This window comes from Balaenoptera musculus, chromosome 11 (genome assembly GCF_009873245.2).
Source record: "Balaenoptera musculus isolate JJ_BM4_2016_0621 chromosome 11, mBalMus1.pri.v3, whole genome shotgun sequence".
Taxonomy (NCBI): Eukaryota; Metazoa; Chordata; class Mammalia; order Artiodactyla; family Balaenopteridae; genus Balaenoptera; species Balaenoptera musculus.
The window spans coordinates 100,495,112-100,522,231 of NC_045795.1; the positions used below are offsets into that span (position 1 = coordinate 100,495,112).

Genomic DNA, 27,120 nt, shown 5'->3' on the forward strand with positions numbered 1-27,120 from the left:
GAGGGAAGGCTCTGGGTGGGAGGGAGGGCTGGCTGACGTGGCTTTCCTCCACCGCAGTGCCCAGCTGTGTGTCCTTAGGCAAGGCTTCTCAAGGCCTCGGTTTCCCATTCTGCACAATGGGAATCTCCTGGCCTTTTTAGTCTCCATGGGTAGCTAAGTGGTTTGTAAGGCTCCAGACATACAGGCCAGGTTTAGTTTTCTGTTTGCCTCTGTGTTCCCAGGGCCCAGAAAAGGCCTAGAACACAATAGGTGCTTAATTCATGTTTGTCAAAGGAATGAAAGTGAGGGACTGCAGAATGGAAAGAGAAAGGTAGAATACATAAGCATGGGAACAGTCAGAACCCTCCCCAGCGTGCATCTCACTCAGGAAAATCCGAAGTCCTCTGACTTCATCTCCTGCCGTCTCCCCATCACGCCCCAGAGGGGTAACTGTCCAGAAGGGCTGCTGCTGCAGCTCCTTCCTGCCCCGGACCCTGCAGTCCGTGGCGGTGGGAGTTTAAGCAATTGAGGGGGAGAAGCTTCTTCCAGCCCAGGAACCTCTGGGCAGGGCCACCAGGTGCAGTTGCCCAGGTTGTACAGGACACAAGGTGCCCATTCAAGGTACACTTACAGTTTTTTTGTTTTGTTTTGTTTTAAATTTATTTATTTATTTTATTTTATTTTTGGCTGTGTTGGGTCTTCGTTTCTGTGCGAGGGCTTCCTCTAGTTGCGGCGAGCAGGGGCCACTCTTCATCGCGGTACGCGGACCTCTCACTATCGTGGCCTCTCTTGTTGCGGAGCACAGGCTCCACACGTGCAGGCTCAGTAGTTGTGGCTCACGGGCCCAGTTGCTCCACAGCATGTGAGATCTTCCCAGACCAGGGCTCGAACCCGTGTCCCCTGCATTGGCAGGCAGATTCTCAACCACTGCGCCACCAGGGAAGCCCCACTTACAGTTTTGTAACATTTTCTCAACAGACTAATTAGAAGGGGCACCTTTGTCTCATTTGCAAAGATGCTGCATGGGCTAGAAGGACCGCCTTACACCTGGTCACTCATGGAAAAACCCATTAGCCCAAATGGATTCTTTCTGCAGGAAAACTCAGCCACCTATTGTCTTAGATCATGCTCCCCGGGAAACAGCTTTTCACGCTAGGAGTTACCTGCAGGGGCCTTATTGAGGAGGGCTCTCAGGATAAACACCTGTGGGCCGAGGAGGCCTCAGGACCAGGCAAAGGGAGGAGCTGTGCTGCGATGTAGTCCCAGCAGAGGGCTCGGCCAATCCCACGGGGAGCTCTTTGCTGGGGAGGCCACGGGAGTTGTCCTGAGCTGAGGCTGGGAGCCATGCCTTGGCACCACTGCGTGAACCAGTCATTGGGTGCAGGCATTTTATTGGGTGAGGCTGCTCCCTCAGCCAAAAGCCATTCCCCAGCGGGATCCTGCTGTGAGCCGTGGCAGCCAGCATTCTCTGCATTGGGGAAGGAAGAACTCAATCGTTGAAGCCATCTAGTTCTGGGACCTGGCCCTGTGCCAGGTGCTGGGGACACAGACACCAGCCAGACACAGCCCCTCAGGGAGCTCTGTGTGCTGGGAGGTGGGCTGAGCATGGGAGGTGTTGTCCCACTTTGTCTAGTTAATCTCTGATGTCCCCGTGAACTCTGTGGCCTCATCCCCATTTTACAGAGGGGAAATTGAGGCACAGAGAGGGGAGCTGATTTCCCCACAGTCACCCAGCCAGGGAGCTGTGGGAGCAGGGCGCGTGGCTCCAAGTCTACGCCCAGCTCCTGGGCCCTGCAAGGCTGAGGTGACCAAAGGTGGGCTTCATGGCTCCTTCCCTCCAGCGGCCAGCAGGAAGCGAGGGGAGCCCCTGGTCATCTCCGACATCAAGAAAGGCAGCGTGGCACACAGGTAGGGGAGCCCCTGGCAGGGCAGGGGGCTGGCCCACGAGGGTGGGCTCGGGGCCTGCGTGTGCGAGGCTCCTTCCTGTCCCCACCCTGCTCCTGCAGGACTGGCACCCTCGAGCCGGGCGACAAGCTGCTGGCCATCGACAACATCCGCCTGGACAACTGCCCCATGGAGGACGCTGTACAAATCCTGCGCCAGTGTGAGGACCTGGTGAAGCTGAAGATCCGCAAGGACGAGGACAACTCCGGTGAGGGCTCCGACCGCTCCACCACCAGCCCCCGACCCTGCCCACGCAGACCAGACAGTGCCCAGCTGGCAATCCGGGGCTCCCTCTGGCCAAGGAGGGAGCGTGGTGGGTGCCACCCAGGGGCTGCTGGTGGTGACCCCTTGAATGAAGATGCAGGGGGGTGGACGGCAGATTTCTCCCTACCCCCGGGTCTGGGCTTCTCCAAGGGCCCTTGCGAGGTTGGCTGGAGTTTGACGGCAGCTTGGATCCAACAAGCCCTGCGCAAAGGCGCTGTGGGCAAATGACTGGGTGGGACAATGAATGGGTGGGGGTGGGAGATGTACCACTGCATGGGTGGCTGTGAGTAAGCCGAGGCTGCAAACTCAGACACATCTGAGGCTGGACAGCTGACAGGAGTGAGTGAATTGGGCTGAAGGTAAGAAAAACGATACAGTTTGGGTAGACAGAAGGAAGGGGAGAGAATCTCTTGTTCAGAGGGGCAGCTGCCAGCTCCTACCCTGGGAAAGAGGATCACTTGTGGGCAGCTTTCAAATTTTTTAAAGGAAAACTGGAAATCTGGGGTCTTCTTATCATCGATATTATCATCACCACCATATCCTTGTTATTTTGTGTGGTGTGTGAAATCTTTATTATAAAATGCTGCTTCCACATTTCTGTTTTTTTTAGAATAGCTGTTTGGGTGGAAGGAGACATTTCTGGAAGCAGAAGATGGCCTCAGGTGGTGCCATCTGAAGTCCTGGCATGGGGGAATGGATGTATTAATGAGGGGGGAATGGGTGAATTAATGACTGACAGGATGTTTGAACTAATTGGTGAGGAAATAGGTGTATTAATGGCATGAAAGAATGGGTGAACTAATGAATGAGAGAATAGGTGTATTAGTAGCAAAAGGTATGGATGATATAATGACTGAGGGAAAGGGTGGAATAAGGGCATGAGGGAATGGCTGAATTAATGGCTGAGGGAATGGGTGAATTAATGGCTGAGGTAATGGGTGAATTAATGGCAGAGGGAATAGCTGTATTAATGCCTGGAGGAATAGCTGTATGAGTGGCTGAGGGAATGCGTGTATTACTGGCTGAGAGAGTAGATGAATTAGGCAGATGGAAAGGGTGTATTAATGGCGTCAGGGAATGGTTGAACTAATGGTAGAGAATATGGGTGCATTAATGGTTGAGGGAATGGGTAAATTAATGGCAGGAGTAAATTAATGGCTGAGGAAATGGATGAATTAAGGCTGAGGGAATGGGTGAATTTTGGCTGAGGGAGTGGGTGAACTACTCCTAACAGAATTAGTGCATTAATGGCTGAAGGAATGGATAAATGAATAGCTTCAGAATAAGTGTATTAGTGGCTGAAAGAATGGGTGAAATAATGGAAGGGAAAATGGCTTAATTAATGGTGATGAGTATGGCTGAATTAATGGCTGAGGGAATGGCTTAGTTAAATAGCTGAGGGAAACGGTGAGTGAATGGCTAAATGAATGGGAGTATTAGACTTTAAGGGAACAGGTGAACTAGGGGGTGAACTAAGTCGTAGGAAATTGATGAATGTGGCTGATGCAATGGGTGGTGTAAGGGCTGAGGGAATAGGTGAATTAATGCCTGGAGGAATGGGTGAATTAATGGCTGAGGGTATAGGTGAATTAAGGGCTGAGGGAATGGGGAATTAAAGGCTGAGGGATGGGCTGAATTAATGAATGAGGGATTGACTTAATTAATGGTTTAGGCAATGCCTGAATTAATGGCTAAGGGAATGGGTCAATTATGGAGGCCTGAATAGGTAATAAAAGGATCAGGGAATCTGTATTAATGGTTGAGGGAACTGGTGTATCAAAGGCTAAGTAAATGGCTGAATTAATGGCTGAGGGACTGGCTGAATTCATGGATTAGGGATTGGCTGAATTATTGGCCGAGGGAATGTCTGAATTAATGTCTGAGGGAATGAGTAAATTAATGGATGGGGGGATGTATGTATTAATGGCTAAAGTAATAGGTGATTTTAATGACTCAGGTAATGGGTGAATTAATGGCTGAGGGATGGGCTGAATTAATGGCTAAGGGAAAGGGTGAATTAAAGGCTGAGGGAATGTGTGTATAGGGCTGAGGGAATGGGTAAATTAATAGCATGCGGAAATGGGTGTATTAATGGCTGAGGAAATGGGTGAATTAATGGCCGAGCTAATGACTATTAATGACATGAGGGAATGGGTGAACAAATCACTGAGGGAATAGGTGTATGAATGCCTAAGGAATGGGTGAATTAATGGCTGAGGAAATGGGTGTACTAATGGCTGAGGGAAGGGGTAAACTAATGGTTGAGGGAAGGGGTGTATTAATGTCATGAGGGAATGGGTGAATTAATGGCTGAGAGGAGTGGTGAATTAGGGCATGAGGAAGTGTGTGTATTAATGGCCGAGGCAATAGATGAATTAATGACGGAGGGAATTGCTGTATTAATGGTATGAGGGGATGGGTATATTTATGGATGAAGAAATGGGTGTATCAATGGCTGAGGGAATATGCGAACCAATTCCTGCGGGGATGGGTGTATTAGGCATAAAGAAATTGGTGTAATAATGGCCGAGCTTATAAGTGAATTGATGGCTGAGAGAATGGCTGAATTAATGAATTCGGGATTGGATAAATTATTGGCTGAGGGATTGTCTGAATTGATGTCTGAGGGAATGGGTAAATTAAGGGATGGGGGGATGTGTGTATTAGTGGTTGAGGGGAACTGGTGTTTCAAAGGCTGAGGGAATGGTTGCGTAATGGTTAAAGGGAAGGGAGAATCAGTGGCTGATGGAATGAATGAGTTAACAGCTGAAGGAATTGGTGACTTAAATGCAGATGGAATGGGTGTATTAATGGCTGAGGGATTAGCTGAATTAATGGCTGAGGATATTGGTGAACTAATCAGTGACTGAATGGGTATATTGGGCATAAAAGTATTGGTGTATTAATGACTGAGGGAATGGGTGCAATAATGGCAGAGGGATTGGCTGAATTAATGACTGAGGGAATGGGTGAATAAGTGACTGAGAGAACGGTTGCATTAGTGCCTGAAAAATTGGTGTATGAGTGGTTGAGGGAATGGTTGAACTAATGTCTTAGGAAATGGGTGAATATGGCTGTCAGAATGGGTGCACTAATGGCTGAGAGAATGGGTGAATCAGTACCTCAGGAACTGGGTGCATTAGTGGCTTAGACAGTGAGTGAACTAATGGCAGAAAGAATGTGTGAATTAATGGCAGGGGTAATGGGTGAATTAATGACTTCCTCAAATGGTGTATTGGTGGCTGAGAGAACCGGCTGAACTAATGGCTGAGAGAATGTATGTATTAATAGCTGATGAAAGGTATTAGGACTGATGGATTGCATGAATTAATGGCATGAGGAAATGGGTATATTAATGGCTGAGAAATGGGTGATTTCATGACTGAGGGGATGTGTGAAGTAGTGGCTGAGGAAACGAGTGTATTATTAATGGCTGAGGGAATGGATGAATTGATGGCTGAGGGAATGGGTGAATAAATGGCTGAGAAAATGGTTGCATTAGTGGCTGAAAAATGGATGTATTAGTGGCTGAGGGATGGGTGAACTAATGTCTTAGGAAATGGGTGAACATGGCTGTCAGAATGGGTGAACCAATGGCTGAGGGAACAGATGAATTAATGCCTGAGGAACTGGGTGCATTAGTGGTTTGGACAATAAGTAAACTAATGGCAGAAAGAATGGGTGAATTAACGGCAGAAGTAATGGGTGAATTAGTGACTTCCAGAAATGGTGCATTGATTGCTGAGAGAACGGGAGAACTAATGGCTGAGAGAATGGATGTATTAATAGCTGACGAAAAGTTTGTATTAGGACTGATGGCTTGTGTGAATTAATGGCATGAGGAAATGGGTATACTAATAGCTGAGAGAATGGGTGAATTCATGGCTGAGGGAATGTGTGAAGTAATGGCTGAGGGAATGAGTGTATTAATGGCTGAGGGAATAGGTGAGTCAATGACTGAGGGAATGGGTGAATTAATGGCTGAGAGATTGGCTGATTTAATGTCTGAGAGAATACCAGAATTAATGGCTGATGGAAAGAGTGAATTAATGGATGCGGGAATGGGAGAATAAATGGATGTGGGGGTTGTGTGTATTCATGGCTGATGGAATTGGTGTATGAAAGGCTGAAGGAATGGCTGGGTAAATGGCTGAGGGAATAGTTGAATAACAGCTAAAGGAATGGGTGAATTAATGGCTGGGGGAATGGGTGAATTAATGGCTGAGGGAATGGATGAATTAGTGGCTGAGGGAATGAGTGAAATAATGACATAGGAAATGGGTAAATTAATGTCCAAGCTAATGACTCTATTAATGGCATGAGGGAATGGAAGAACAAATTGCTGAGGGAATAGGTGTATTGGTGGCTAAGGAATGGGTGAATTAATGACGGAGTGCAAGGGTGTATTAGTGGTTGAGCGAATGGGTGAAATGATGGCATGAGGCAATGTGTGTATTAATGACTGAGAGAATGGGTGAATTATGGCCTGAGGGAATGGGTGAATTAATGCCTGAGGGAATTGGTGTACTAATGGCTGAGGGAAGGGGTAAACTAATGGTTGAAGGAAGGGGTGTATTCGTGTCATGAGGGAATGGATATGTAATGGACATGGGAATGGGTGAATTAATAGCTGAGGGGAGTCATGAGTTAGGGGATGAGGAAATGTGTGTATTAATGGCTGAGGCAATAGATGAATTAATGACTGAGGGAGTGGGTGTATTAATGGCATGTGGGAACGGGTATATTAATGGATGAAGGAAAGGGTGTATCAATGGCTGATAGAATGTGTGAACTAATCGGTGAGGGGATGGGTGTATTAGGCATGAGAAATTGGTGTAAAAATGGCTGAGGGTATAGGTGAATTAATGGTTGAGGGTATAAGTGAATTAATGGCTGAGGGAATGGCTGAATCAATGATTTCAGGGTTGGCTGAATTATGGGCTGAGGGAGTGTCTGAATTAATGCCTGAGGATCTGGGTGCGTTAATGCCTTGGACAATGAGTAAACTAATGACGGAAAGAATGGGTGAATTAATGACTCCCAGAAATGGTGTATTGGTGGCTGAGAGAACAGGTGAACTAATGGCTGAGTGAATGGATGTATTAATAGCTGACAGAAAATTTGTATTAGGGCTGACAGATTGCGTGAATTAATGGCATGAGGAAATGGATATATTAATGGCTGAGAAATGGGTGAATCATGGCTGAGGGAAAGGGTGTTTTAATGGCTCAGGAGATGGGTGTATTAGTAGCTGAGATAATAGGTGAATTTATGGCGAAGGGGTTGGGTGACTTGATGGCTGAGGGAATAGGTGAACTATGGCTGAGGGCAAGGGAGAAATAATGACTGAGGAAGTGGGTGTATTAGTCCCTGGGGTAATGGGTGTATTAAGAGCTGAGGATATGGATGAATTAATGGCTGGGGGAATGCGTGTTTTAAACACTGAGGGTATCCATAAACTAATGTCTGAGGGAATCTGTGAAGTAATAATTGAGAGAATGGTGAACTAATGGCTGAGAGAATGGAAGTATTAATGGCGGACAAAAAGGTTGTATTAGGACTGAAGGAGTGCATGAATTAATGGCATGAGGAAATGAGTGTATTATGGCTGAGGGAATGGGTGAAATAATGGCTGAGGGAATGGGTAAATTAATGGATGGGGGGGATGTGTGTATTAATGGTTTCGGGAACAGGTGTTTCAGAGGCTGAGGGAATGGTTGAATACTGGCTACAGGGAAGGGAGAATCAGTGGCTAAGGGCATGAGTGAATTGACAACTGAAGGAACTGGTGATTTGAATGCAGATGGAATGGGTGTATTAATGACTGAGGGATTAGCTGAATTAATGGCTGAGGATATGGGTGAACTAATCAGTGACCGAATGGGTGTATTAGGCTTAAAAGTATTGGTGTATTAATGACTGAGGGAATGGGTGAATAATGGCTGAGGGAATAGGTGAGTTAATGACTGAGGAAATGGGTAGATTAGTGGATGGGGGGATGTGTGTATTAATGGTTGCGGTAACTGGTGTTTCAAAGGCTGAGGGAATGGTTGAGTAATGGCTTAAAGAAAGGGGCAATCAGTGGCGGAGGCAATGAGTGTAATGACAGCCAAAGGAATTGGTGATTTAAATGTGGATGGGATGGGTGTATTAATGGCTGAGGGAATGCTTGAATAATAGCTGAGGCAAAGGGTGAAATAATCGCTGAATTAACAGGTGAAGTAATGGCATGAGGGAATGGGTGTGTTAATGGCTGAGGGAATGGGTGAACTATTCCCTGAGGGAGGGGATGAGGGGATGGATGTATTAGACCTGTGGGAATTGGTGTATAAATGGCTGAAGGTATAGGTGAATTAACGGCGGAAGGAACTGGTGAATTCATGGCTGAGGGGATGGGTGAATGAAGAGCTAAGGGATTGCCTGAATTAATGGCTGAGGGATGGATGAATTAACAGATGAAATAATGTGTGTTTTAATGGTTGAGGGAATTGGTGTATTGAAGGCTGGGGGGAATGGCTGAAATAATGGCTGAGGATGGGTGAAGTAATCGCTGAGGGAATGGGTGTATTAGGAAAGAAAGAATTGGTGTATTAATGGCTGAGGAAATGGGTGAATTAATGGCTGAGGGATTGCCTGAATTAATGGCTAAGGAAATGGTTAAGTAGTGGATGGGGGAATGTGGTGTTAATGGTTGAGGGAACTGGTGTATCAAAGGCTTTGTGAATGACCGAAATAATGCCGAGGGATTGGTTGAATTAACGGCTGAAGGAATGGCTGAATTAATGGCTGAAGGGATGGTTGAAATAATAGCTGAAGGAATGGGTGAACTAACGGCATGAGGTTGTGGGTAAAATAATGGCTGAGGTAATGGGTGAACTAATTGCTGAAGGGATGGGTGTATTAATGGCTGAGAGAATGGGGGAAAGGCTGAAGAAATAGTATAATGAATGGCCGAGAGAATGTCTCAGACATTGGCTGAATTAATGGGTGACAGAATGGGTGAATTCATAGTTGAGAGAATGGGTGCATTACAATTTGAGGGGATGGGTGAACTACTTTTTTAGGAAATGGGTGAATGTGGCTGATGGAATGGGTGAACTAATGGCTGAGGTAATAGGTGAATTAATGCCGGAAGGACTGGGTGCATTAGTGGCTTAGAGAATGACTGAACTGACGGCAGAAAGAATGGGTGAATTAGGACTTTGCTGGTGGCGCAGTGGTTAAGAATCCGCCTGCCAGTGTGGGACACGTGGGTTCGAGCCCTGGTCCGGGAAGATCCCACGTGCCGCGGAGCTACTAAGCCCGTGCACCACAGCTGCTGAGCCTGCACTCTAGAGCCCGAACGCCACAACTACTGAGGCCCGTGCGCCTGGAGCCCGAGCTCGCCAACAAGAGGAGCCACCGCGATGAGAAGCCCACTCACCGCAACGAAGAGTGGCCCCCACTCGCCGCAACTAGAGAAAGCCTGTGCGCAGCAACGAAGACCCAAAGCAGCCAAAAATAAAATTAAGTAATTAATTAATTTTTAAAAATAGCTGACGGAAAGTTGGTATTAGGGCGGAGGGTATTTGTTAATTAATTCCGTGAGGAAATGGGTGTATTAATGGCTGAGGGAATAGATGAATAATGACTGAAGGAATGGGTGTATTACAGATAAGGCAATAGTTGTATTACTGGCTGAGGGATAAGGCGAATTAATAGTTGAGTTAATGGGTGAATTATTGCCTGAGGGAATGGGTGAATTAATGGCTGAGGAAATGGATGAACTAAAGGCTGAGGGAATGGGTGAATTTTGGCTGAGGGGGTGGGTGAACTACTCCTAACAGAATTAGTGCATTAATGGCTGAAGGAATGGATAAATGAATAGCTTCAGAATAAGTGTATTAGTGGCTGAAAGAATGGGTGAAATAATGGAAGAGAAAATGGCTTACTTAATGGTGATGAGTATGGCTGAATTAATGGCTGAGGGAATGGCTTAGTTAAATAGCTGAGGGAAACGGTGAGTGAATGGCTAAATGAATGGGAGTATTAGACTTTAAGGGAACAGGTGAACTAGGGGGTGAACTAAGTCGTAGGAAATTGATGAATGTGGCTGATGCAATGGGTGGTGTAAGGGCTGAGGGAATAGGTGAATTAATGCCTGGAGGAATGGGTGAATTAATGGCTGAGGGTATAGGTGAATTAAGGGCTGAGGGAATGGGGAATTAAAGGCTGAGGGATGGGCTGAATTAATGAATGAGGGATTGACTTAATTAATGGTTTAGGCAATGCCTGAATTAATGGCTAAGGGAATGGGTCAATTATGGAGGCCTGAATAGGTAATAAAAGGATCAGGGAATCTGTATTAATGGTTGAGGGAACTGGTGTATCAAAGGCTAAGTAAATGGCTGAATTAATGGCTGAGGGACTGGCTGAATTCATGGATTAGGGATTGGCTGAATTATTGGCCGAGGGAATGTCTGAATTAATGTCTGAGGGAATGAGTAAATTAATGGATGGGGGGATGTATGTATTAATGGCTAAAGTAATAGGTGATTTTAATGACTCAGGTAATGGGTGAATTAATGGCTGAGGGATGGGCTGAATTAATGGCTAAGGGAAAGGGTGAATTAAAGGCTGAGGGAATGTGTGTATAGGGCTGAGGGAATGGGTAAATTAATAGCATGCGGAAATGGGTGTATTAATGGCTGAGAAATGGGTGAATTAATGGCCGAGCTAATGACTATTAATGACATGAGGGAATGGGTGAACAAATCACTGAGGGAATAGGTGTATGAATGCCTAAGGAATAGGTGAATTAATGGCCGAGTAAATGGGTGTATTGGGGGCTGAGGAAATGGGTGAATTAATGGCTGAGGAAATGGGTGTACTAGTGGCTGAGGGAAGGGGTAAACTAATGGTTGAGGGAAGGGGTGTATTAATGTCATGAAGGAATGTGTATATAATGGCTGTGGGAATGGGTGAATTAATGGCTGAGAGGAGTGGTGAATTAGGGCATGAGAAAATGTGTGTATTAATGGCCATGGCAATAGATGAATTAATGACGTAGGGAATTGCTGTATTAATGTTATGAGGGGATGGGTATATTTATGGATGAAGAAATGGGTGTATTAATGGCTGAGGGAATGTGTGAACCAATTCCTGAGGATATGGGTGTATTAGGCATAAGGAAATTGGTGTAAAAATGGCTGAGGTTATAAGTGAATTAATGGCTGAGAGAATGGCTGAATTAATGAATTCGGGATTGGATAAATTATTGGCTGAGGGAATGTCTGAATTGATGTCTGAATGAATGGGTGAATTAATGACTGAAGCGTTGGCTGAATAAATGGCTGAGAGAATACCCCAGTTAATTGCCGAGGGAAGTGAATTAATGGATGTGGGGATTGTGTGTATTAATGGCTGAAGGTACTGGTGTATCAAAGTCTGAGGAAATGGTTGAATAAATGGCTGAGGAAATAGTTGAATAACAGCTGAAAATAGGTGAATTAATGACTTATGGAATGGGTGAGTTAATGGCTTAGGGGATGGGTGAATTAATGGCTGAGGGAATCAGTGAAATAAGGAATGAATGGATGAATTAAAGGCTAAGGGAATGTGGGTATTATGGCTGAAGAAAAGGTAAATTAGTGGCATGAAGAAATCGGTGTATTAGTCATGGAGGAAATGGGTGTAGTGGTAGGTGAGGGAATGGATGAATTAATGGTGAAGGAATGGGTGTAGTAAGGGCTGAGGCAATGGGTAAACTAATGGCTCAGGGAATCTGTGAATTAATGATTGAGGGAATGGTGAACCAATGGCTTAAGGGTTTATTAATGACATGAGGGAATGGGAATATTAATATCATGAGGGAATGGGTGAATTAATCACTAAAGGAATGGGTTTATTAGGCCTGAGGGAATTGGTATATTAATGGCTGATGGAATATGTGAATTAATGGCTAAGGGAATGAGTGTATTAATGGCTGAGGTAATAGGTGAGTTAATGATGCAGAGAAAGAGTGAATCAATGGCTGAGGGATTGGCTGAATTAATGGCTAAGGGAAAGTGTGAATTAATGGCTGAGAGGATGGATGTATTAATGGCATGAGGCAATGGGTATATTAATGTGTGATGGAATGGATGAATTAATGGGGAGGGAATGGGTGAATTAAAGGGTGAGGGAATGTGTGTATAGGGCTGAGGGAATAGGTAAATTAATGGCATGAGGAAATGTGTGTATTAATGACTGAGGGAATAGACGATTTAATGCCTGAGGGTATGGGTGTATTAATGGCATGAGGGATAGGTGTATTAATCGATGAAGGAATGGGTGTATCAATGGCTGATGGAATGGGGGAATTCATCGCTGAGGGAATAGGTGTATTAATGGCTGAGAAGACTGGCGAATTAATGGCTGAGAGGACTGGCGAATTAATGGCATGAGGAAATGTGTAATGGCTGAGGGAATAGATGAATTAATGACTGAGGGAATGGGTATATTAATGGCATGAGGGAATGGGTATATTAATGGATGAAGGAAAGGGTGTATCAATGGCTGAGAGAATGTGTGAAACAATCATGAGGGGATGTGTGTATTAGGCATGAGAAATTGGTGTAAAAATGACTGAGGGTAGAGGTGAATTAATGGTTGAGGGTATAAGTGGATTAATGGCTGAGGGAATGGCTGAATTAATGAATTCAGGATAGGCTGAATTATTGGCTTCCGGGAATGTCTGAATTAATGTCTGAGGGAATGGCTAAATTAATGGTTGGGGGGATATGTGTATTAACAGTTGCGGGAACTGGTGTTTCAAAGGCTGAGGGAATCGTTGAGTAATGGTTAAAAGAAAGGGAGAATCAGTGGCTGAGGGAATGAGTATAATGATAGCTAAAGAAATTGGTGATTTAAATTCGGATGGAATGGGTGTATTAATGGCTGAGGGAATGGTTGAATAAATAGCTGAGGAAGTGGGTGAAATAATCGCTGAATTAACAGGTGAAGTAATGGCATGAGGGAATGGGTGTATTAATGGCTGTGGGAAGGGGTGAATTAATGGCTGAAGGAATGGATGTATTAGACCTGTGGGTATTGGTTTATTAATGGCTGAAAGTATATGTGAGTTAATGGCTTAGGGAATGGGTGAATTATTGGCTGAGGGAATATGTGAAGTAATGGATGAGGGAATGTATTAACTAATGGCTGAGGGAATGAGTATATAATGGCTGAGAAAATAGGTGAGGGAATGGTGAATTAATGGCTGAGGGATTGGCTGAATTAATGGCTGTGTGAAAGGGTGAATTAGTGAATGCAGACATGGGTGAATTAATGGATGTGGGAATGTGTGTATTAATGGCTGAGGGAATTGGTGTATCAAAGGCTGAGGGAAAGCTGAATTAGGGGCTGAGGGAATAGTTGAAGTAATGGCTGAAGGCATGGGTGAGTTAGTGGATGAGGGAATGGGTGAATTAGTGGTCGATTGAATAGTTGAATTAATGACTGAGGGAATGCATGTATCAGTGGTTGAGGGATTAAGTGATCAATGGCTGATTGATCAGTGATACACCCATGCCATTGATCATCACTGATCAATGGCATGGGTGTATCAATGTCATGAGGGAATGGGTGTATTAATGGCTGAGGGAATGGCTGAATTAATGGCTGTGGGAAGGGATCAATTAATGTTGAGGGAATGGGTGATTTAATGGCTATGGGAATGGAGGTATTAGTGGCTGCGGAAGTGGGTGAATTAATGGCTGAGGGAATGGGTGAACTAATCACTAACGGGATGGGTGTATTAGGCATGGGCAAATTAGTGTATTAATGGCTGGGGGTTTAGGTGAATTAATGACTCAAGAAATGGGTGAATTAATGGCGGAGGGACTGGATGAATTCATGTGTGAGGGAATGCCTGAGTTAATAGGTGAGGGAATGGGTGAATTAATGGATGCGGGAGTGTGCAAATTAAACCAGGTGGAGAAATGTGTGTATTAATGGCTGAGGTAATTGGTGTATGGCAGCCTGAAGGAATGACTGAGTTAATGGCTGAGAATATGGTTGAATTAATGGCTGAGAGATGGGTGCATTAGAGGCCTAGTAAATGGTTCTATGGTAGTTGAGGGAATGGGTGACTAATGGCTGAGGGAATGGATGAATTAATACCTGAAGGACTAGGTGAATTAGTGGATTAGAGAATGAATGAACTAATGGTGGAAAGAATGGGTTAATGTGGGAGGGAATAGGTGTACTAATGAGAGAGGGAATGGGTGTGTAATGGCTGAGGGAAGGTGTAAACTGGTGGTGAGGGAATGGGTGAATTAATGGCTGAGAGGAGTGGTGAATTAGTGGCTGAGGGAGTGGGTGAACAAATCGCTGAGGGGATGGGTGTATTAGGCATGAGGAAATTAGTGTAAAAATGGCTGAAAGTATAGGTGTATTAATGGTTGAGGGTATAAGTGAATTGTGGCTGAGGGAATGGCTGAGTTAATGGCTGAGGGAATGGGTAAATTAATGGAAGGGGGAATGTATGTATTAATGGTTGCAGCAACTGGTGTTTCAAAGGCTCAGGGAATGGCAGAATTAATGGCTGAGGGAATGGTTGAGTAATGGCTAAAAGAATGGGACAATCAGTGGCTGAGGGAATTGGTGATCTAAATGCATAAGGAATGGGTGTATTAATGGATGAGGGAATGGCTGAGGGAATGGTTGAAGTAATAGCTGAGGGAATGTGTGAAAAAATCGCTGAATGAATGGGTGAGCTATAATCGCATGAGGGAATGGGTGTTTTAATGGCTGTGGGAATGTGTGAATTAATGGCAGAGGAGTGGGTGAATTCATGGCTAAGGGGTTGGCTGAATTAATGGCTAAGGGATTGCCTGAATTAATGGCTGAGGGATGGGTGAATTAATGGATGGTGGGATGGGTGTATTAATGGGTGAGGGAATAGATGAATTAATGGCTGAGGAAATGGATATTTTAATGGCATGAGGCAATGGATATATTAATGGGTGAAGGAATGGATGAATTAATGGCTGAGAGGTGTGGTGAATTAATGGACAGGGAATGGGTGATTTAAAGGCTGATGGAATGGGTAAATTAGTGACATGAAGAAATGGGTGCATTAGTCACTGAGGGAATGGGTTTATTAGCTGAAGGAAAGGATGAATTAATGGCTGAAGAATGGGTGTATTAAGGGCTGAGGGAATGTGTGGTTTAACGGCTGAGGCAATGGGTGAATTAATGGCTGAGGAAATGCATGTATTAGTTTTTGAGGGAATAAATGAACCATGGCCGAGCAATAGGTGTATCAATGTCATGAGGGAATGGGTGAATTAGTGGCTGATGGAATGGGTGAATTAATGGCTGAGGGAATGGGTGAATTAATGGCATAAGGGAATGGGTGATTAATGGCTGAAGGAATGGGTGAATTAATGCCTGACTGAATGGATGAATTAAAGGTTGATGATGTGGATGTATTAATGGCATGAAGGAAAGGGTGAACTAATGGATGAAGGAAAGGGTGAACTAATGGATGAAGGAATGGGTGTATTAATGGCTGAGGGAATGGGTGTGTTAATAATTGAGGGAATGGCTGAATTAATGCCTGAGGGAATGTTTGAAACAGTGGCTGAGGGAATGTTTGAAACAGTGGCTGAGGGAATGGCTCAATCAATAGCTTAGGGAAAAGGTGAATCAATGGCTGTTGGAATGGCTGAATTAATGGCTGAGGGAACGGGTGTTTTAATAACAGAGGGAAGGTTAACCAGTGGCTGACGAGAATGGGTGAATTAATGACTAAGGGAATGGGTGAATTAATGGCTTAGGGATATAGTGAATCATTAGTTGGTGACATGGGTGAATTAATGGCTGAGGGAATGTGTGTATTATGGCTGAGAGAATGGGTGCATTAATGGCATGAGGAAATGGATGTATTAATGGTATGAGCTAATGGATTTATTAAAGGAAGAGGGAATGGCTGTATTAATGCCTGAGACAATGTTTGAAACATGGCTGAGGGAATGGGTGAATTAATGCCTGAGGGAATGGGTGCATTAATGGCAGAGGGAATGGGTCTATTAATGGCATGAATGAATGGGTGAACTAATGGCTGACAGTTGGGTATAACAATTTCATGAGGGAATTGGTGTATTAATGGCTGAGGGAATAGGTGAGTTAATGGCTGGCGGAATGGGTGAATTAATGGCTGAGGAAATGAAATCATTAATGGCTGAGGGAATGGGTGTATTGGTGGCTGTGGGAATGAGTGAATTAATGGCTGAGGGAAGGAGTGAATTAATGGGTGTATTAATGGCTGAGGGAATAGATGAATTGATGGCTTAGGGAATCATTAATAGCATGGGGGAACTGGTGACCCATTAGGGAATGGTTCATTAATGGCGCGAGAGAATGGGTGAACTAATGGCTGAGGCAGTGGATGTACTGGGATGAGGAACTTGGTGTATTAATGGCTGAGAGAATAGGTGAATTAATCATTTAGGGAACAGGATAAAAAGCCCATAAATAAACCCACGCACCTATGGTCAATTAATCTACAACAAAAGAGGCAAGACTATAAAATGGAGAAAGACAATCTCTTCAATAAATGGTGCTGGAAAAACTGGACCGCTACATGTACAAAAATGGAATTAGAACATTCTTTAACACCATACACAAGAATAACTCAAAATGGATTAAAGACCTAAATGTAAGACCGGATACCATAAAACTCTTAGAGGAAAACATAGGTGGAACACTCTGACATAAATTGCAGCAATATCTTTTTCGATCCATCTCCCAGAGTAATGGAAATAAAAACAAAAACAAATGGGAGGGCTTCCCTGGTGGCGCAGTGGTTGAGAATCTGCCTGCTAATGCAGGAAACACGGGTTCGAGCCCTGGTCTGGGAGGATCCCACATGCCGCGGAGCGGCTGGGCCCGTGAGCCACAATTACTGAGTCTGCGTGTCTGGAGCCTGTGCTCCGCAACAAGAGAGGCCGCGATAGTGAGAGGCCCGCGCACAGCGATGAAGAGTGGCCCCCCCTTGCCACAACTAGTGAAAGCCCTCGCACAGAAACGAAGACCCAACATAGCCATAAATTAAAAATAAATAAATAAAAAAAACAAATGGGACCTAATTAAACTGAAAAGTTTTTGCACAGCAAAGGAAACCATAAACAGAACAAAAAGACAGCCCAGAGAATGAGAGAAAATATTTGCTAACAATGCGACTGACAAAGGATTAATCTCTAAAATTTACAAACAGCTCATGTAGCTCAATATCAAAAAAACAACCCAATCAAAAAATGGGCGGAAGACCTAGAGACATTTCTCCAAAGAAGACATACAGATGGCCAACAGGCACATGAAAAGATGCTCAAGATCACTAATTATTAGAGAAATGCAAATCAAAACTACAATGAGGTATCACCTCACACCAGTCAGAATGGCCATCACCCAAATATCTGCAAACAATAAATGCTGGAGAGGGTGTGGAGAAAAGGGAACACTGCTACACTGTTGGTGGGAATGTAAATTGGTGCAGCCACTATGGAGAACAGTATGGAGGTTCCTTAAAAAAAAACTAAAAATAGAGCTACCATATGATCCAGCAATCCCACTCTTTGGCATATATCCAGTGAAAAACATGGTTCGAAAGGATACATGCACCCCAATGTTCATTGTAGCACTGTTTACAATAGCCAAGACATGGAAGCAACCTAAATGTCCATTAGCAGAAGAATGGATAAAGAAGATGTGGTACATATATACAATGGAATATTTCTCAGCCATTAAAAAGAATGACATAAAGCCACTTGCAGCAACATGGATGGACCTGGAGAATATTATACTAAGTGAAGTAAGTCAGGCAGAGAAAGACAAATATCATATGATATTGCTTATATGCAGAATACAAAAAAATGATACAAATAAACTTATTTACAAAACAGAAACGTACTCACAGACTTAGAGAACAAAATTATGGTTACCAAAGGGGATGGTGGGCAGGAAGGGATAGATTGGGAGTTTGGGATTGACATGTACACACTGCTATATTTAAAATAAAGCGCCTTTCCGGGCTTCCCTGGTTGCGCAGTGGCTGAGAATCCGCCTGCCAATGCAGGGGACACGGGTTTGAGCTCTGGTCTCGGAAGATCCCACATGTCGCAGAGCAACTAAGCCTGTGCGCCACAACTACTGAGCCTGAGCTCTAGAGCCCGTGAGCCACAACTACTGAGTCTGCGTGCCACAACTACTGAAGCCCACGCACCTAGAGTCCGTGCTCCGCAACAAGAGAAGCCGCTGCAGTGAGAAGCCCGTGCACTGCAACAGAGTAGCCCCCGCTCACCACAACTAGAGAAAGCCCGCGCGCAGCAATGAAGACCCAATGCAGCCAAAAATAAATAAATTTTAAAAATAAATAAAGTGCCTTTCCATGAAAAAAAATAGAAGAAATGAATATTAGATTATTTCTATTTGACAAGGGAATATTACTGTTGAGATTTTCAAAAGTGATGTGTTTTGAAATGTTTTTGTTTCTCCCGATATATATAATTGGTAGATATACCTATTTACTGCTCTGAAAGGCAAGCCATTCAATCTGACCAGATATTTTCTAAGTTATTAGTGAAAATAAGACATATTTAGGTAGGGGCACTAATGAGGCTGTTAGGCAGGGCTGGATCCAGCAGTTTTCTTATGTTACTCTGCTGATTTGTGTTTGTTTGGTTAGGTGTCTTCTCACTGCTGTTCCTGGCTCTCTATCCCAGGGGACAGTTGCTTTTTTGTCTCTGTAAGAACAGGAACAATGGATATCAGTAGATATTCAATGCAGCTTTGATAAATCTGATCCTTAGAAACTGTAAAAAAAAAACTCCTCAATTTTACCCCAATAATGACATAACTTGAAATTTTCACCTAATGTAAGAGCTCCCAGATTACATATATTCTAGAAAGGCAAGAGTCTTCTATTTCAGAGCACAGACTCTAGAGCCAGATTGCTTGTAACTGCACCATTTACTAAGTTGTGACTGTGAACAACTTACCTCAGTGCTTCAGTTTCTTCATCTGCAAAGTGAAGGTTAAAATATCACCTGTATCATAAAGTTGTTATGAGGGTTATGTGAGTTTAATAAAAGTAAAGTGCTTTGAAAAAAAATCGTTGAGGGAATGGGTGAAGTAATGGCTGAGAGAATGGGTGTTTTAATGGCTGAGGGAAAGCCTGAAATAATGGCTGAAGGAATGGGTGAATTAATGGCTGGGGGAAAGGGTGAATTAATAGCTGAGGGAATGGGTGAATTAATGGCTGGGGGAAAGGGTGAATTAGTAGCTGAGGGAATGGATGAATTAAAGGCTGAGTGAATGGGTGTATTAATGGCATGAAGGAAAGGGTGAACTAAAGGCTGAGGGAATGGTGAATTAATGGCTCAGGAAATAGGTGAATTGATGGCTGGGGGAATGGCTGAATGAATGGCCGAGGGAATGGGTGAAATGATGGCATGAGACAATGTGTGTATTAATGACTGAGGGAATGGGTGAATTAGTGGCTGAGGGAATGAGTGTATTAATGGCATGAAGGAATGGGTGAACTAATATCTGAGGGAAGAGGTGAATTAATGGCTAGGAGAGGTGTGAATTAATGGCATGAGGAAATGGATGTATTAATGGCATGAAGGAATGGATATATTAAAGGAAAAGGGAATGGGTGTGTTAATGGCTGCAGAAGTGGGTGAATTAATACCTGATTAAATGGGTGAATTAATGGCTGAAGTAACTGGTGAAATAATAGCAGAGGGAGTGGATTAAGTATGGCTGAGGGAATGGGTATGTTAATGGCAGAGGGAATGGTCTGTTAATGGCATGAATGAATGAATGGGTCAACTAATTGGTGAGGGAATGGGTGTTAACGGCATGAGGGAATTGTATTAATGGCTGAGGGAAGAGGTGAATTAATTGCAGTGAATGACTGAATGAATGGCTGAGGGAATGGATGAACTATGGCTGAGGGAATGGGTCTATTAATGGCATGAATGAATGTGTGAACTAATCGCTGAGGGAATGGGTGTATTAATGCCATGAGGGAATTAGTGTATTATGCCTGGTTGATGGGTGAATTAATGGCTGACGAAATGAGTAAATTAATGGCTGGGGGAATGGGGGAATTAATGGGTGATGGAATGGGTGAATTGATGGCTGAGAGAATGGAGAATCAATAGCTGAGGGAATGGATGAATTAATGGCTGAGGGAATTGGTGTATTAAATCCATGAAGGAATGGGTGAACTAATGGCTGTGGTAATGGGTAAGATAGTGCCTTTGGGATTGGATGCGTTATTAGCATGAGTGAATGGGTGAACTAATGATTGAGGGAATGGGTGAATTAATGGCTTAGGGAACAGGTGTATTAGTTGCGGAGGGAATGGTTGTATTAATGGCATGATGGAATGGGTGTATTGATGCCTGTGGGAATGGATGAATTAATGGCTGAGGGAAGGGGTGAATTAATGACTATGCAATATGTGTATTAGAGCTGAGGGAAATGGGTGAATTAACAGTATGAGGAAATGGGTGTATTAATGGCCGAGGAAATAGGTGAATTAATGGGAGAGAGTGTGTGAAGTAATGGATGTGGAAATGTGTATATTAATAAGTGAGAGAATGAGTGAATCAATGGCATGAGGGAATGAGTGTGTTAATAGCTGAGGGATTAGGTGATTTAATGGCTGAGGGAGTGCATCTATTAATGGCATGTGGGAATGGGTTAATTAATGGATGAGGGAATGGGTAAATTAATGCCTGAGGGAATGGGTGAATTAATGTCTGAGGGAATGGGTGAATTCATGGCATGAGGGAATGTGGGTGTATTGTTGGATGAGGGAATCAGTGATTTAATGTAAGAGGAAATGGAGGCTTAATGGTGAAGAAATAGGTGAAGTAATGGCTGAGAGAATGTGTGTATTAAGGCTAAGGGAATGGGTGTATTAATGGCATGAAGGAAAGAGTGAACTATTGGCTGAGGGAATGGGTTTGTTAGTGGCTTAGGAAATGAATGAATTAATGGGTGACGGAATGGGTGTATTATTGGCATAATGGAATGGGTGAACTAATAGCTCAGGCAATGGGTGTATTAATGGCAGAGGGATATAGGTGAATTAATGGCTGAGGGAATGACTGAATTAAATCTGAGAGAATGGTTGAACTAATGGCTGAGGGAATGGGTGAATTAATGGATGAGTATGATGAGTGTAAGTGCATTAAAGCTTGGTGGGGCTCTGGGAGTGCCCATTCCTAGGGCCTACCCCTGATGGGTGTCCCCCAGCCCTGATGCTTACCCCCCCTGCAGATGAACAGGAGACCACGGGTGCCATCAGCTACACGGTGGAGTTGAAACGCTACGGGGGCCCCCTGGGCATCACGATCTCAGGCACAGAGGAGCCTTTCGATCCCATTGTCATCTCGGGACTCACCAAGCGTGGCTTGGCTGAGAGGTGAGCCGGGGCTCTGTGGGGACACACAGGTGAGCCCAGGGACCCCATGGGACAGGAGCTGGGCTTTGGGATCAGCCAGACTGGATCTTACCTTTGTTCCAACATCGATGGCCTGGGTGACATGGGGCCTGTCCCATCCCTCTCTGAGCCTCAGTTCCTCAGATGCGGGCCAGCCCCTGGCAGACCTCCTGACTTCAGGTAAGTGCTGGGTAAATGTATGCTCATCCCTCTTCTCCCCCAAACCTGGAGATCACCCCATTTCCAGAAAGTCAGCATGTGAGTCTTTTTGGAGCACCTGCTATGTGCCTTCATAATACAGGGGCCATGTCCCTGGTACCTGGGTCCCAGCACAGCCTGGCACCTCTCTTGAGGCATTGGGACAGGGGTCCCTGCTATCCTCTCCCCTAGAAAGTTTTCCTGAAATTGTGGCAGAACGGAGAGATGTGAGAAGAGGGGTGTCCAGGCTGTGCAGTTTGGAGGGGGAAGCAGGTGGATCTGGGCCCAGAAGTGGAACTGGTCCCCACGGGGGTCACAGGGAGGCAACCCCAGTGTGGGTGAGACAGGCTTTCTCTGGACAGCTTCCCAGGCACTGAGAAGAGCTTTCTGTAAAAGGGAAGCCTTGCCCAGCCTGGCGGGCAGAATGGGCCCTTGGAGGAGGGCACAGCACAAGGGGCCAAACCATGGTGGGGTGGTGCAGGAGGATGGGAGGTATTCTGGGGCTGAGGTGTCAACCTGTTGGCGTCTGTGCTCCTGGATCGCCCCCTGCTGGGTGTCTAGCAGACTGCAGAGGCCAGTGGGACCGGTTCTGACCTCAAATGTCTTCATCCACTCTGGCATTTTCTGGGTACCTACTGTGTGCCAGCCCTACGGGGCACAATAGACAACCTGTCTGCCTTTGCCTGGCTGATCTAGGTTAGCGCTGTCTAACTGAAGTATAATGTGAGCCACAAATTTATTTATAAACTTTTTAGCAGCCACATTAGAAAAGTAAAAAGAAATTTTTTACATCTTAAATATTTATTTCAACATGTCATCAATATAAAAATTATTGACAGAGTATTTTACATTCTTCTTTCGTATTATGTCTTCAGAATCTGGTGTGTATTTTACACCTCCAGCACGTCTCCGTTCAGGCCAGCCACAATTCAGGAGCCCAGTAGCCACATGTGGCTGGTGGCCATCGTACTGGACGGCACAGCTCTGGCCTTCCTCCCCAAATCCACCATGTTCTGACTCAGTCACTCCCCCAGGCCCTCGGGGAGCTTGCTGGGCAATGCTGGGCGTGGAGGGGCTTGACCCTCCATGAGCTCCCACCTGGGGGCAAAATCCACATTTAGAGTTTAAGGACCCCCCACTCCAGTCCTCTGCTTCCTTCTCCCCCACCCAGGTCAGGTGCATTCTCAGCACCTGCTGCAACCCCCCTCCCCACCCTCAGCCCTGGCGGCTGCTCAGAATCACCTTCCCTGGCCCCGCTCCCAGAGGTACGATTTCATTGGTCAGGGGGAGGGGCCGGGCATCCGCACTTTTTACAAAGCTCCTTAGGTAATTCTAATAGTATCTAGGTAGAAAACCACTGGGCTCGTACACTGCTTCTGCTTGACCTTTTCAGCGCCCCCATACTCCTTTGTGAAGTCAGCTGGACCCTGGGGATTAGGCTCATTCTCTAGGTGGGGAAACTGAGGCCCAGGGAGAGGGAAAGGCTACACATGGATTTCAGCTGGAGGGAAACGTGAATTCATTCCACCCATCCATCCTTCAATTATAATTTGATAAAATAAGTATTATCACCCTTACTTTACAGATGAAAGAACTGAGACTCAGGGAAGTTAAGGAACTGGCCTAAGACCACATGGTATTTGTCAGCTAGTATGTGGCATTCAAACCATCCTCAAAACTCATGCTGGACACTGGTTCCAGAACCTAACTTTTAGAGTCGAGCAGGAAAATCCCCTCCCAGATGCTAGACTTAATACTTCTGTTAATACAATCACACTTGCTTCCCCCCCGCCACCCCGCCACAGGTGGGTTTAACTGGGGTCAGCCAGGCTTGTGCTTTGGGGTTCCTGACTTCCCCAAGAGCAGACCCCCCACTTCAAGGCCCGTCTAACTCCCATCCTCTACCCTGTGTCCCCTCCCCAGGACTGGCGCTATCCACGTTGGGGACCGTATCCTGGCCATCAACAGTGTTAGCCTCAAGGGCCGGCCACTGAGTGAGGCCATCCACCTCTTGCAGGTGGCTGGTGAGACCGTCACCCTGAAGATCAAGAAGCAGCTAGACCGTGAGCCTCACCCCACACCTGGGTGCCGTCCAGCCCATTTAGGAAGAGAGATCCCTCAGCCTCTGTGCCAAGCTTTGTGAGGCCCAGCCTCACTGAATTGTTGCTCACCCTGTGGAGGTGGGAGGGTACCTGGGACAGTGGAGACAGAGGAGACAAGGCTCAGAGTGATGGGAGCGATGGGCCCGAGGTCATACAGCCAGTGTGGGGCCCTCTGGGCCTGAACCATGCTCTTCATCACCTCCTGCCTCTTGTGGTGCCTGCTTGTTTTGCCTTGTGGCCATCACTCATACATTCCTCAGTTTCCCCTGAATTTGTCCCCCGTGCTTTGGTAGGGAGTGGATGGAGCCTGAGCTTTAGAGCCTTCCTTCTAATCTGGGCTCCACTGTTGCTCACCATGTGACCTTGGGCATGCTGTGCAGCCTTTCTGAGCCTCAGTTTTCACATCTCTGAAACGGGTTTGCCTATTGGCGTGCCTCCCATCTCACCTGTCAGCTTGCCCAGCAGGAGGCTCAGGGAGCCCAGGGCCTGTGAGTTCCCAAACCAGGCTGAAGTGGGGAAACTGAGGCTGGTTGAGCACCTCTGTCTCCAAGGTCAGAAGCCAGTGGCAGTGACACCCGCTTTTCCTCCCAGGCCCCCTCCTACCCCGCAAATCGGGCAGCCTCAGCGAAGCCAGCGACGCGGATGAGGACCCGCCAGAGGCGCTGAAAGGCGGCCTGCTGGCAGCCCGATCCTCGTCCACTGTGCCCAGTGTGGACAGCGCAGTGGAGTCCTGGGGCAGCTTGGCCACTGAGGGTGGCTTTGGGGGCCCAGGTAAGACCTCGGGCCCCTGGACAAGCACCGTGTTCTCCGTGGGCCTTTGTAGGGGCTGTTCCCTCGGCCTAACCCTTCTTGCTCCCCTTCTGCTAGCCCCATCCTTTAGGGACACTTCCTGAAGGCAGACCTGATTGGGCCCCATTAGCCATTCTGAGGGCGCCTCACTCCTGAGAGTGTGGACTGCAGGCCTTCCTGGGCTTTGATTGGCATCCACAGCACTGCAGCTGCCCATTCAGATCCCCCGCGTGAGGCCTGGGACCAAGTGGTCTTACTTCTGCCTCCTTCATTCCCAGCCCGACGGCCAGCACACAGCAAGTGCTCGGTGTTGACTGCATCCCATCGAAGACAGGAAGGCAGAAAGCCCCCTCCCACCCCATCCTGTGAGGCCCTCTTGGGTGGACACCCCCAGGGCGCCCCCAAGGACACAAGCTCCCCTGCCTATGCGTGTTGAGACCCATGGGTGCCCTTGGGGGGCATCTGAATCTGGTGGCTGGCCTTCTGGCCTCTGTGACCCCGAACCACAGGGACTCCCCAAGGCCCAGCTCAGGGAGTAGTGGAGTGAGGCCTCTAGGTAGCCTCAGGTGGCCCTCGGCCCTGGTCCTCACTCACTGGATATCTGCCCGATCTCGGTCTCAGCGTCTCCATCTCCAGAACTGGGTCAGCATCTCTCAGCATCACCCCCTGGGGCAAGACCTTCAGAGCTCCCCGTGGCAGGGAGAAGGGGATGGTTAACATAGTGGACCTCCCTCTCAGGCAGGGGTCGGCCAAGCCGAGCCCCGTGGAGCTGGGACAGGATCCTGGAGCCCCAGCATTAACTCTGCTGTTGATCAGGAGATCCAGGGGGTTCTGGGGTAGGGGTCCGGGTGGCAGGGGTCCTCAGGGGACTCTGGGCAGTCAGGCAGGCCCAGAGAGGGCAAAGAGCTCTCCTGGGCCACCCAGCACAGCTAGAGATGGGGCAGGAAGGAGGGCAAGCTGAGGGCACAGAGAGGTTATAGGCGCCCCCTCTGTCCACCTGCCAGGTTCCTACACTCCGCAGGCGGCAGCCCGGGGCGTGACCCCCCAGGAGTGGCGGTGCAGCCGGCTGAGAAGCAGTCCCCCACCCACCGAGCCCCGGAGGACGAGCTACACCCCAGCCCCTGCCGACGAGAGCTTCCCCGAGGAGGAGGAGGAGGAGGACTGGGAGCCAGCAGCTAGGTCTGTGGCGGGGACTCCACGAGGGAGACCGGCTCGCCATCTTGGCTAGGACGGGCGCGGGGAGCCAGTCCCTGTGCCAAGGCAGTGGGGGCGACGGGCAAGTCTTGTCTGGCCTCAGGAGGGCACCTCCTGGGAGAGGAGAGGAGGTGTGGAGCAGAGCCATCTCAGAAGGCCGAGGCGGGGGACGGGCACGCTGGCCGGAGGGCACAGCAGGGGCAAAGGGGTGAGGGCCATCTCAGAAGGCCGAGGCGGGGGACGGGCACGCTGGCCGGAGGGCACAGCAGGGGCAAAGGGGTGAGGGCCATCTCAGAAGGCCGAGGCGGGGGACGGGCACGCTGGCCGGAGGGCACAGCAGGGGCAAAGGGGTGAGGCTGGAGAGGCAGCCTGGCCGGCCCTCCCCACGCCTGGTGATCAGCTGTTCCCAGACACTGAGGGCCCGGACCCACACCCTCCCGACTTGGCCCAGATTGTGATGGCCTCCTGCAGGGGCCCTCGGGTCATGGTCATGAGCGCCAGCCCTGGGCTGGGGACATGGTGGGTTCTGTAGTGAATTCAGATGCTCCTGCGGGGAGCACACCCGGTGGAGAAATGCTGCTTCTCGTGCGGCCCCAGCCACCAGCTTCCCACGGCTCTGCTTTGGTCGGGCAGTTCCTTCTGCCTAGAATGCTCTCCCCTCCCCTCTCCTGGCCGATGCCTACTCGTCCTTTAGACCAGCCTCAGACTCCCCTGCCTCGGGGAGGCTTCCCTGATCCTCCCTCCCTCTGCTGGTACCCACAGCTGCTCACGTGAGCCTCCTGGTGGCACTGGCCACCTTGGGTCTACCTGTTAATCACCTGGCTGTCGTGTCTTCTACTTGGCATCCCTAGCTCAGCCAGGCATCCAGTAGCTGCTCACATGCACTCCATGAGTGACCCTCAGCTCCTTAAGAACAGGGCCTTCACCTTATTCACCTCCATAGCCCTGTGCCCAGGAGAGGGCCTGGCTCAGAACATTTGTAGAACTGACTTGATTGGAGCAAATGGCCTTCAGTCTCAGTCTTCTCATCTCTGAAATGGGAAGGGAAGGAGGCACCTAATTTGCGTCACTGTCCTGGAGGCTCCCTTTCAGAGGAAAGCCTGCGTGCCTTCGTGAGAGTGCTTTGCACACCACAGCACACTTGATAACGTCCAGGGCTTTGTAGACAGC

General features: G+C 47.1%; 1 protein-coding gene across 2 annotated transcripts in view; it reads left to right on the top strand.

The window, feature by feature from the left end:
* Positions 1 to 27,120, top strand: part of GRIP2 (glutamate receptor interacting protein 2) — a 57,697-nt gene that overhangs the window by 20,599 nt on the left and 9,978 nt on the right. For both annotated transcript variants that reach the window (XM_036870650.1, XM_036870651.1), the window contains exons 15-20: positions 1,821 to 1,887; positions 1,986 to 2,131; positions 21,505 to 21,649; positions 23,789 to 23,928; positions 24,559 to 24,738; positions 25,761 to 25,935. In XM_036870650.1, the coding sequence (XP_036726545.1) occupies positions 1,821 to 1,887; positions 1,986 to 2,131; positions 21,505 to 21,649; positions 23,789 to 23,928; positions 24,559 to 24,738; positions 25,761 to 25,935 (853 nt within the window). The remainder of the gene's footprint in view (positions 1 to 1,820; positions 1,888 to 1,985; positions 2,132 to 21,504; positions 21,650 to 23,788; positions 23,929 to 24,558; positions 24,739 to 25,760; positions 25,936 to 27,120) is intronic.